General features: G+C 44.1%; 1 protein-coding gene across 1 annotated transcript in view; it reads right to left on the bottom strand.

Annotated features, from left to right (window-relative positions):
- Window positions 1-8,774: 8,774 nt before the first annotated feature.
- The window catches only part of LOC145343790 (uncharacterized), a 38,204-nt gene continuing 34,207 nt past the window's right edge, over window positions 8,775-12,771 (bottom strand). The window contains exon 12 of the mRNA XM_080190125.1: window positions 8,775-12,568. Within this exon, the coding sequence (XP_080046251.1) occupies window positions 12,264-12,568 (305 nt within the window). The 3' untranslated portion in view covers window positions 8,775-12,263. The remainder of the gene's footprint in view (window positions 12,569-12,771) is intronic.

Below are 12,771 nucleotides of genomic sequence, written 5' to 3' on the forward strand. Positions count from 1 at the left end.
TTTAAAGCCATGCCCCCTCGTGCTAGCTTTCTCCATCCGAGGAAAAAGGCTATCACTGTCCACCCTATCTAAACCTCTAATCATCTTATACATTTCAATAAGGTCCCCTCTTAGCCTCCTTCTTTCCAGCGAAAACAACCCCAAATCCCTCAGTCTCTCCTCACAGGACCTCCCCTCCATACCAGGCAACATCCTGGTAAACCTCCTCTGCACCCTCTCCAAAGCCTCCACGTCCTTCCTGTAATGTGGGGACCAGAACTGCACACAGTACTCCAAGTGCGGCCGCACCAGAGTTGTGTACAGTTGCAACATGACGCTGCGACTCCTAAATTCAATCCCCCTACCAATGAACGCCAAGACACCGTATGCCTTCTTAACAACCTTATCTACTTGATTCCCAACTTTCAGGGATCTATGTACACATACCCCTAGATCCCTCTGCTCCTGCACACTATTCAAAGTCCTCCCGTTAGCCCTATACTCAACACATCTGTTACTCCTACCGAAATGAATTACCTCACACTTCTCCGTATTAAACTCCATCCGCCACCTCTCGGCCCAGCTCTGCAACCTGTCCAAGTCACCCTGCAAACTATGACACCCTTCCTCACAATCTACCACACCTCCGACTTTGGTGTCATCAGCAAACTTACTAATCCACCCAACTATACCCTCATCCAGATCATTAAAATCTCCCACTACAACAACCCTATTCTTTCTGCACCTATCTGAAATGCCTTTACATATGCCTTCTTCCACTGCCTGTGGGCTGTTGGGTGGCCTATAGTAGGCCCCTAGCATAGTAACCGCTCCCCTCCTATTCCTCAACTCCACCCACAGTGACTCAATCCCTAACTCCTCCATATTATCCTCCCTCTGCACCGCTGTGATGTGCTCCTTAACTAACAACGCCACATCACCACCTCTCTTCAACCCTCCTCTGTCACACCTAAAACATTTATACCCAGGAATATTTAGCTGCCAGTCCCTGAATCTGGGAGTCCCAGTCAGGAGGCTCATATTTGTTCTGTCTTTAACTTATTATAGGCCTCTTCTTGCTCAGGACCCCATTCTACAGAGTTTAAAGCTGGCTTTCCCCCTTTAACCAGCCTCTGCCAATTTTGCAAATTCCGGGATAAAACTTCAGCTATAATTGAACAGCCCCAGCACCTTCCTGACTCCTCTTACGGTGACTGGCTGCGGCATTTGTTGTACCGCCTTTCTTCAGTCTGTTGGTATCTCTTTAAGCCCTTGTGATATTAAGTGTCCTAGATACAGGACTTGTACTTTCCTGATTTGTGCCTTTTTGGGGCTCACTTTTAACCCTGCGGTTTTCAATTCATTCAACACTATAGTGCTCCCTGATGTCCCAACTTTGATTCTGAGGCTATTAATATATCATTTACATATTGTAGAATCGTGCTACCCTCTGGTAATTCTGTCCTTTTCAGGATGTCACTCATTACTTGATGGAAGATGGAATCCCTGCAATAGGCAAGTCCAAATTTACTGTTGGTCTCCCACCGTAAATGCAAATTTGTCTTGGGATTCCGGATCCAAGTGTAGGGACCAGAATCCATTGGCTATATCTAATATGGTAAAGATTTTATGTTCCGGTGACCATCCATTCAGGATTGTCGAGGGGCTTGCTACAATGGGATGCAATTTGGGCGTGACTTTATTGAGGGCAGTGTAGTCCATTGTGAGTCTGTAACTTCCATCGGGTTTGCTCACTGGCCAGGTAGGGGAGTTAGTGTTATTCGCCGTTTCCCTCAGGATTCCTTTCTCCACTAACCTTTTAACTATTTCTATTACAACTGCCTTTGCCTCCGGTTTTATTGGCCACTGTCGGTGGGGCTTATGCTCTGGTCTGGGCATCTTTATCTGGTCAGTTTTGGTTAGGCCACTGTCTAATTTCGTTTTGGCCCATACTCCGGGGGCGGAGGCACAGATGGCTCCAAACCCCTTTGTTTCTAGTTGCCAATCTCTGGTGGTGGCTGTGGCTACCTTGATAGTCTCGAGGTGACTTATGAGTTTTCCTATTCCCTCCCCACAGTCAATCAAAATTTCATACTCCTTCAGTAAATCATTTCCCATTATTGTACCCTTGTTATTTTTACATACATAGAATCTCATGGTAGAAATAAATAATTTGTACATACCTAACGTGGTCTCGTGGGTGTTTTGTTCCCTCCTGTTCCTGTTAGATAAATCATCCTATTTGTAGTAAGGGAAGGTCAATGACAGATATGGATGCACCTGTGTTCACCAGCATCTCACATTGCCTGCCCCCTACTAGTGCACACACATAGATCCTTCCCTTCTTCTTACCCTCATGAATGGGGACTGCAGGCCATCAGTCTTGCTGATCTCAGAGGTTCCTTAGTTCCTCCAATTCTGCTGTGGACGTGAATCGGGGAAGGTGGTCTCCCACGTTTCTCCCAACATATTGCTTCCGTGTCCATTTTTATTACAATAATTTATTACACTGGCTGGAGGCCAGTGACCAGTGGTGTGCCGCAGGGCTCAGTACTGGGACCTCTCCTCTTTGTAGTCTACATAAATGACTTGGAAGAGAGCGTAGGTGGTGTGATCAGCAAGTTTGCTGATGACACCAAGATGGCAGGGTTGGCGGGTACCGAAGTGGATTGTGAGGTGATACAACAGGATATAGATAGGTTGGTGCATTGGGCAGATAGGTGGCAGATGGAATTTAATCCTGACAAATGCGAGGTGATGCATTTTGGAAGGAATAATGTAGAGAGGAGCTATGTGATTAAAGGTAGACAAATTAGGAGTATAGAAACACAGAGGGACCTGGGAGTGCAGGTTCACAAATCCATGAAGGTTGCGACACAAGTGGGGAATGTTGTCAGGAAGGCTTATGGAATACTAGCCTTTATAGGAAGGGGTATAGAGTTTAAAAGCTGCCGTCTAATGCTTCAGTTGTATAGAACGTTGGTTAGACCGCATTTGGAGTACTGCATCCAGTTCTGGTCACCTTACTACCAGAAGGACGTGGAGTCTCTGGAAAGGGTGCAGAGGAGGGTTACCAGGATGTTGCCTGGCATGGAGGGGCTGGGTTACGAGGAAAGGTTGGAGAAACTGGGACTGTTCTCCTTGGAAAGACGGAGATTGAGGGGGGACATGATAGAGGTATATAAGATACTGAAGGGAATAGACAGAGTCAATAGTGAGAGACTGCTCCTTAGATTGGTTACAAATACAAGATTTAAGGGTGAGGGGGGAGAGGTATAATTTGGATATGAGAGGAAGGTTCTTTACGCAGAGAGTTGTGGGGGTATGGAACGTGCTACCGAGTAGGGTGGTGGAGGCGGGAACGTTGGACTCGTTTAAGGTTCAGTTAGATAGGCACATGAGTGAAACGAGGATGGAGGGTTATGGTAGGGGTTATTAAATAAGGGTTAGAACCTCGGGAGACACCGGAAAGGCAGGCTTGTGATTAACGTTTTTGTCTTTTATTCCGCAGGTGGAGGTCCACCTTGTTGTCAAACGAGGGGCATGCACACGGTGGGTCGTGCGTGGGCTGCTCTTGGAGGTTCCGGGAGTGGCCTAGTACTTCGTGTCGGTGTGTGTGCTTGATCCTGGACTGGTAGACGGGCGCCGCAACAGCTCAGTGACTATCACTGCTAGCTGTACAGATACATGGATTTGGGCCTGTGTCTGTGGGAGTTTGTGCATTCTCCCTGTGGTTGCGTGGGTTTCCTCCGGGCGCTCCAGTTTCCTCCCACACCCCAAAGATGTGCTCTTAGGCTGATTGGTTTTACCAGATTGACACTATTCTCCCCTGAATCTGGCTAAGTCAGGGGTTCTATTTGTAGATACGCAGGGTAGAATAGGTGTAGGGTGATGCGGCGGCGCGGGCTTGTTGGGCCGAAGGGCCTGTTTCCCGTGCTGGGTTGTTCTTTGTAATTACAATATCTCCCACTGTTTCCAAATTTATTTCCTTTCCTTGGGACCCAGCCCTCCTTTGCAAAATGCCCTTGTCAGCCACAATTGTGACAGGTCACTTTGGGCTTAGTTCTGCTCCTGCTACCATAGGCAGCTAGCTACTCTTTTCTGTTGTATCTTTGTCTGTGATTTCTCCTCCTGCCCCCTCCACGTATGCCACTAGCCCATTCCACCAGTTCATCATAATCCTGGGACATGATCACTCCCATTTTTAAGATGGTTTGGTGAACGCTGGAGGGCCCATCCTTGAAAGCTTGAATAAACGCTCGAGCCCCACGACCTGGGTTTCCTTGCCCTGCGCATTCCTGGTATACTTGGAACAACCATTCCCCATATTCAGAGGCCCCTTCTCCCTTTTGTTGCTTGGTCGTTGTGATTTTACTTCAATTGGTAGGGGCATTTCCTAAAACTGTTTGGACTTCCGTTTTAAACAGGGTGAAGGGTGCCTGTTGGACATCTATTTCTGCTGTTAGGGCTACTAAGTGTATCCAATGCCCCCAGTGTATTCTTGTGCTGGGGAATGGCAGGCCCTCTGGCTATCTGCTCCATTTATCTGCTGGACATGCGGCCCTAACCACTTGGTGTTTATTCCTTAAGTGCAGTTGGTGTCCTACCCAACCTGTATCTAATTCTTCCCAAAATTTTGTATTTGCACTTCTAGGTTGTAGTTTACCCAAGGAGGCCATTATCCATTGTCTCTCGCCCAGAGTGAACGGTTTGTAATTTGCTATTGGCTGCGCATCCTTTCCCCCTCAGGTTACTAGCATCTTGTGTCCTAGTGCTTCCCCTTCCTCTGGAGGGGCAGTTAGTCCTGTTGTGTAGACTCATAAGGGGGGCAAAGGAACAGTTTCCCATCTCCATTGATTCTCCTCTAATACTCCATTCCTCTTCTCCAATTCCTTACTCTGGATTCTAATAGGGATGGTCTGCACCTGAACCAGAGGGGTACTAATATCTTGGGGGGTAAATTTGCCAATGCTATTCGGGGGGGGGGGGGTGGTTAAACTGATTCAGAGGGGGGATGGGAACCTGAACTGTAGCTCCAATGTACAGGAGGATGAGAATAGGGAGGTCATGGATAAGGTTTCTAGGTCACAGCAGTGTATTGGTAGGCAGGAGGGTGGGTTGAAGTGCGTATACTTTAATGCGAGGAGCATACGCAATAAGGCGGACGAACTTGCAGCCTGGATTGGTGCCTGGGACTTCGATGTTGTGGCCATTTCAGAGACATGGATAGAGCAGGGACAGGAATGGTTGTTGCAGGTTCTGGGGTTCAGATGTTACAGTCAGAGCAGAGAAGGTGGTAGAAGAGGGGGAGGCATGGCATTGTTAGTCAAGGACAGTATTACGGTGGCAGAAAGGACGTTTGATGTGAACCTGTCTATTGAGGTAGTATGAGCTGAGATTAGAAACAGGAAAGGAGAGGTCACAATGTTGGGAGTTTTTTTTATAGGCCTCCAAAAAATTCCAGAGATGTAGAGGAAAGGATTGCAAAGATGATCCTAGATAGGTGCGAAAGTAACAGGGTAGTTGTTATGGGGGACTTTAACTTTACAAATATTGATTGGAAAAGCTATAGTTCAAGCACGTTAGAGAGGTCAGTTTTTGTCCAACATGTGCAGGAAGGTTTCATGACACAGTATGTAGATAGGCCAACAAGAGGTGAGGCTACATTGGATTTGGTACTGGGTAATGAACCAGACCAGGTGTTAGACTTGGAGGTAGGTGAGCACTTTGGTGATAGTGACCACAATTCAGTTACGTTTACCTTCGTGATGGAAAGGGATAGGCATATACTGAAGGGCAGAAGTTATAGCTGAGAGAAAGGTAATTATGAGGCTATTTGGCGAGATTTAGGATACATAGGGTGGAGTAGGAAATTGCAGGGGCTGGGAACAAATGAAATGTAGAGCTTATTCAAGGAGCAGCTACTGCGACTCCTTGATAAGTACGTACCTGTCAGGCAGGGAGCAAGTGGTCGAGCGAGGGAACCGTGGTGTACAAAGGAAGTTGAATCTCTGGTGAAGGGGAAGAAGGAGGCTTATGTAAAGATGAGACGTGAAGGCTCAGTTAAGGCACTGGAGAGTTATAAATTAGCCAGGAAAGAGCTAAAGAGAGAGAGTTAAGAAGAGCTAGAAGAGGACATGAGAAGACTTTGGTGGATAGGATCAAGGAAAATCTTAAAGCTTTCTACAGGTATGTCAAGAATAAAAGATTGGTTAGGGCAAGATTAGGGCCAGTCAGAGACAGCAGTGGGAAGTTGTGTGTGGAGCCTAAAGAGATAGGAGAGGCACTGAATGAGTATTTTTCGTCAGTATTCACGCAGGAAAAAGTCAGTGTAGTTGAGGAGAATACTGCGATACAGGGTTGTAGACGAGACAGGATAGAGGTACATAAGGAGAAGGTGTTAGCAATTCTTGAGAGTATGGAAATAGATAAGTCCCCTGGGCCGGATGGGATTTACCCTAGGATTCTCTGGGAGGCTAGGGAAGAGATTGCAGAGCCTTTGGCTTTGATCTTCTTTTCATCATTGGCTACAGGTATAGTGCCGGAAGACTGGAGGATAGCAAATGTTGTCCCCTTGTTCAAGAAGGAGAGACCATCCTGGGAATTATAGACCGGTGAGCCTTACTTCTGTTGTGGGCAAAGTTTTGGAAAGAATTATAAGGGATAGGATTTATAATCATCTAGAGGGAAATAAATTGATTAGGGATAGTCAACACGGTTTTGTGAAGGGTAGGTCGTGCCTCACAAACCTTAAGAGTTTTTTTGAAAAGGTGACCAAAGAGGTGGATAAGGGTAAGGCAGTTGATGTGGTGTATATGGATTTTAGTAAAGCGTTTGATAAGGTTCCCCATGGTATGCTACTGCAGAAAATGCAGATGCATGGGATTGAGGGTGATTTAGCAGTTTGGATCAGGAATTGGCTAGCTGATAGAAGACAGAGGGTGGTGGTTGATGGGAAATATTCAACCTGGAGTTCAGTTACAAAGTGGTGTACCTCAAGGATCTGTTTTGGGGCCACTGCTGTTTGTCATTTTTATAAATGACCTAGATGAGGGTGTAGGAGGATGGATTAGTAAATTTGCTGACGACTCCGAAGTTGGAGGAGTTGTAGACAGTGAGGATGGATGTTAGTTTGCAGAGGGACATAGATAAGCTGCAGAGCTGGGCCGAGAGGTGGCAAATGGAGTTCAATACGGAAAAGTGTGAGGTGATTCACTTTGGTAAGAGTAACAGGAGTACAGAATATAGGGCTAATGGAAGGACTCTTAGTAGTGTTGATGAGCAGAGATCTCAGTGTTCATGTGCATAGCTCCCTGAAAGTTGGCACCCAGGTTGATAAGGTTGTTAAGAAGGCATATGGTGTGTTAGCTTTTATTGGCAGAGGGACTGAATTTCAGAGCCGTGAGGTCATGTTACAACTGAACAAAACTCCGGTGCGGCCACACTTGGAGTATTGTGTACCGTTCTGGTCGCCACATGATAAGAAAGATGTGGAGGCATTGGAAAGGGTGCAGAAGAGGTTTACCAGGATGTTGCCTGGTATGGTGGGAAGGTCTTATGAGGAAAGGCTGACAGACTTGAGGTTATTTTCATTAGAGAGAAGGTTACGAGGTGACCTAATTGAGGCATACAAGATGATCAAAGGATTGGATAGGGTGGATAGCGAGAGCCTTTTTCTTCGGATGGTGACGGCTAACACGAGGGGACATAGCTTTAAATTAAGGGGTGGTAGTTATAGGACGGATGTCAGAGGTAGGTTCTTCACTTAGAGGGTAGTAAGGGCGTGGAATGCCCTGCCTGCAGCAGTTGTGGACTCGCCAACTTTTAAGGGCGTTCAAATGGTCAGTGGATAGGCATATGGATAACGTTGGAATAGTTTAGGTTAGAGGGTCATTATATTGGTTCCACTGGTCGGCGCAACATCAAGGGCCGATGGGCCTGTACTGCACTGTAATGTTCTAATTTAAAAATTTTATACTTATCTCCATTCCACTTTTTAGCGGAGGTGACTACTTGTTCAATTAGTCCAGCTAATTGATGTACTAATAATATCCCTGCCTTATTTGTTATATCTCTCTTTTCCCCATCTAGCCACTTTCTCTATTGTTCAAAGGTCTGAGAAACATCCCAGCCATCCCTTTGCATCTTCTTAATCAATGAGTGTGTCTCTGTCATATATTTATCAATAAGGGAACCCGCAGGTCCCACTTAGTTTCTATACCTGCCATCTTGCAGACTTCTACACCCCGGCCACAATCATCTCCTCAGCAACGTGTTTCCTCCACCGGAGTCTGGATCTAGGTCAGGGTGATCAGTTCCTTACCGCACCACTTTACAACGTGACAGACAAGTACATAAACTAAACAAACTTTTATGCAAACAGGTGGCAAACTCTGCATTTGTTTGCCACAAAAGTTATTTGGTGTCAAATTCTGTAATCACTTCTGCTTCAAAGTCTTAAGTGCCTTGATGCCTCTACGCCACTTCAGGGTCCTGACCTTCACATGGGGGATTTCCCTTCTTAACAACCAATCTAAGGCTGCGCGTTTGAGACAGACACTTCCTTGTCCTTAGTTGATCAGCACAAGCAATCAATTCCTATTTCTATCTGATAGTCCCATAAATTGCCCTAATTTTCACCCATTTTTAACTATATTGTTGACTCAGTCTGACTCCCACAGTTCAATAATCTCTGTTCCATTTTGCCGATTGAGGCCAACCAATCAACTCACCAACAATTAGATCCTGCCAACTACGCCAATTTTTTTGTTCGAAAATTACCACTCGGAGTCGGATTTAAAAGGTTCAACGTGCAATTTATTGCACAGAGCTTTGGGAGAAGCGCTGGACTGTCCGCAGTGCTCGCAGTCACCTTCTCCATTTTAAAATAGCAGCTGAGCTTCTTTTATACATTTTCAAATAGTGGACAAGTACGGGCATTAGCAGATAGCACATAGTTATACATTTATGCCCTTTTTTCAACGACTGATCTTGTTAACAAAACTCATCGTTTTGGTTCTGCCTTATCTCAGTTAAGGTGAACATCTGGGCCTCAAAGGTCCGATTTATTTCCTGTAGTAATTAGACACTAACAGAATTTAACTCGGTGTGCAATGTCAGTGCCTAAATCAGCACATCTTAATGTCTTTTCACAGAGTCCATTTTGTGCCAGGTAAACCATCTTGTATCTTTTAATTTTGGGTTTACTCCAACACTCAGCAAAGGTAAAGCTATTTGTAATCCCTTCCAAAGCTGGAGGCTGGCCATTCAAAATGGACGGAATTTTAGGCTTTCTACCAAATACTAATTGATATGGACTACAGCCTCCGACCATCTGCAATGAGTTCTTTGCACGTATCGCCCATGCTAAGACTAAATTTAACTTGCAATTTGGTCTATCTGCCAAAATTTTCCACAGCATGTCATCTATTACTGCATAGTTCCTCTCTCACGTCCTATTACTAAATGGGTTTTCTGCAGCCATATTCATGGCTATGATATTCATATTTTCACACATATCCCTCAACTTATTAGCATATTCCCTGCCAGTGTCTGTAAAGAATTTTGCCAGTGACCCCATTCCTGTCCCTATCCATCTTTCCACGATCTGATCCAGGATTACTCTCTTTTCTTTACTATGCACAACGGTTGATTGTAGATATAGCAACCAGATTTAATCAGTGTAAAATGAATATTTTGTTTGCTTTATCCCAGATCTTTCGCTACAATGTTATTATTCCTGCATCCATTTGTTTCAAAATTTATAAAGCTTCCTTCCAAATTTGAAACGTATTAATATTCTTCAGCTTTACAAAAATACACAGAAGAAACAGCTGGACAACAGCTTCAAAAAGAACAAACTGATTTCAGTTAACAGTACATACAAGATCTTATTGTTCTAAAGCAGATATATTTTGCTTATTTGTTTTAAGTGATAATGAAAAAAAAATATTAGGAGTGGGGGAGGAATTCTGTAACCCTACATTGTCAGATGTACTTATTGCAATGACAGGGAGTTGAATTTTCAATTACGGTATTCGTAGAAAGCTTCAGCACCTTGGAGTCTGTTAAATTTATCAGTCTGGTTCTTCCTTTAATAAAAGATAAAATGCATCTGTTTAACAGACGTTGTACAATACAATTTATGGTTAAGGTGTATGGTGTGCTGGCCTTCATCAATCGAGGGATTGAGTTTAGGAGTCAGGAGATAATGCTGCAGCTTTATAAGACCCTGGTCAGACCCCACTCAGAGTACTGTGCTCAGTTCTGATCCCCACAATACAGGAGGGATATGGAAGCTATTGAACTGGTGCAGAGGAGATTTACAAGGATGTTGCCTGGATTGGGTGGCACGCCTTATTGGGATAGGTTGAGGGACCTTGGTTTTTTTCTCCTTGGAAAGATAAAGGATGAGAGGTGACCTGATAGAGGTGCATAAGATATTGAGACGTATGGATAGGGTGGATTCTCAAAGGCTTTTCCCCAGGGCTGAAATGGTTGCTACGAGAGGACACAGGTTTAAGGTGCTGGGGAGTAGGTACAGAGGAGATGTCAGGGATAAGTTTTTCACTCAGGGGGTGGTGGGTGAGCGGAATCAGCTGCCGTCGGTGGTGGTAGAGGCAGAGGCAAATTTGATAGGGTCTTTTAAGAAACTTCTGGATGAGTACATGGGACTTAATAGGACTGAGGGTTATAGGTAAGCCTAGTAGATAGGGATATGATTGGCGCAACTTGTAAGCCTAAGGGCCTGTTTGTGCTGTGGTTTTTCTATCTTTCTATGTTACACAAAACATATTTATTTCTCAAATTCACGGCCATGGGATTAAAAACAAAACTCTTTGGACTTTCACATGTTGCCAGTTTATAAATCAAGCAAGTTACTCAATCACTATAAACAAAAGAAAGAAAATACAACGAATTTTACCCTCATATTCCGAACAACTAAAGCTGAAACAGACAACAGAAAGCTGTCCAGGTAACTCTTTTATAGTCAGTGGGAAGAGGTGACTAAGGAGGTCAATGCTAACTTAGATCACAGGACATGGCTCAATCCTGAAGAGCATCCTCAATGTTCCCAAGAATTTTACCTCTCATCTCAATGGTGCTTTCCTCAAACCTGCAAACACACAGGCATTATCCTCCACTGATTTCCTTCACTGCCTACAACCACAACACCACTCCATCTTTCTCCACATACGCACCCCTCACTTACTCACGTAACACCATAACTATTCAGTCACAACAAGCACATTCTGATTGTCACATTTTATCCTACAGGAAAAAGTTCCACACAAGTTAGGCAGAAGATGTTGACAAGAGACACTAGAAGCCACCTGCATAGCTTTACCCCACACAAAGAGAACATGTGGAACATTACAGGAATGGGGCCAGTTATGATCTTGAAGAGTGACAACAGGAGATGACACCGTGTCCTCTCATTCTCACCCTAAGCACCCAGCACAATAGGTGTGTAGTAATCATTTTAGCAGTTAATTCATTATCTCCTCTCTTCCCTCACTTATAACTCTTGTCCCTTTATTTTATGTAGTTATTCTGTTTTCAGAAATAGTACATTTGAAGGCCTGTCCTCAATGTTCATTCTCTCAATTTCGATATAAGTAGCTAATTAGAAACATGGGGAAAATCCATTAATCATTTAATTTTTACTTGTTCTCTGCCTTTTACTTCTTTATCGTCTTTATTTTTCTTTCCCCCTATTTTACCCCCTTTTCTTACCCTTTTCCACTCTTTTTCTCAATATTAGCTCTTCCCACCCATCTCCTCCCTCCTCCCAGCAACTTCATCTGTCACAGTTTATCCTCTGATTTCAGCTTCTCTGCTGTTTGGCCATTCACACCTCCTATTGCCTCTATGGACTGCCATTAACAAACTCTCCCCTTGTTTTTATTGCTATGACTCATCTTTCATTCCCTCACCCTACAGTATCGATATCTCCCACTTTCTACACCTTTGAGCTTTGACAAAGGATAATCTGGACTCGAAACATCAGCTGTTTTCTCTCCTTACAGATGCTGCCAGACCTGTTGAGATTATCCAGCATTTTCTCTTTAGGTTCCATTAAACATTCAGCTGTCTGTATTCTTGATTAACTGATTTATCCTGTGTCTTTGTAACACATAATAAATGATTAGAAAACGTTAGGCCATAAATGATGACATTTCATTCACCAATGGAATAGGTGATGCAAGGTAAAAACAATGGTGTTGCTTCCATCTTTCACATCAAAATCACAATGAGCTGCTTCCTGTTCCTGCAATATCAAGTCAATTTAATTTCAGCTGGAAGTATCTGCAAATTGGGTCCATCTCAGTAATCACATCAAGTTGGAGTTTAGAATTGCCACTCTCTTGCTTTGGTACATAAGTTAGATAAGTGGTGAAACCTACACCAGTTTTAAACGGTGTATTGGTAATGCAGCTCATATCTTCAACAGGGTAAACATCTATGTACCAAGTGAGGTGGGTGTCTTCTTCAGAGGATCCTGTAATTGTGCAGGAAACCGTCACAGGCTGGCCAGCTTTAGGACATTCTGTCTGACAAGTGATCTGTGACACCTCCTGGAAATTATCTGTTGGAATAAAATTCATAACAGTAAAACTCTTAACAATGTGACATAGATATAGATTTAATTCTATTAATACAAGGAAAATTCTAGCAATAGAGCTCTGCATTCCTACACTAGGGGCTTTTCATTTTAGTCTCAAATGCTTCCGATATTCTACAAGAAGTGAGGCATTTGTCATCAAGTCCCTGCATGAATCACAAGCCTTG

This window comes from Carcharhinus amblyrhynchos, chromosome 6 (assembly GCF_965287045.1).
Source record: "Carcharhinus amblyrhynchos chromosome 6, sCarAmb.v2.hapA, whole genome shotgun sequence".
NCBI lineage: Eukaryota > Metazoa > Chordata > Chondrichthyes > Carcharhiniformes > Carcharhinidae > Carcharhinus > Carcharhinus amblyrhynchos.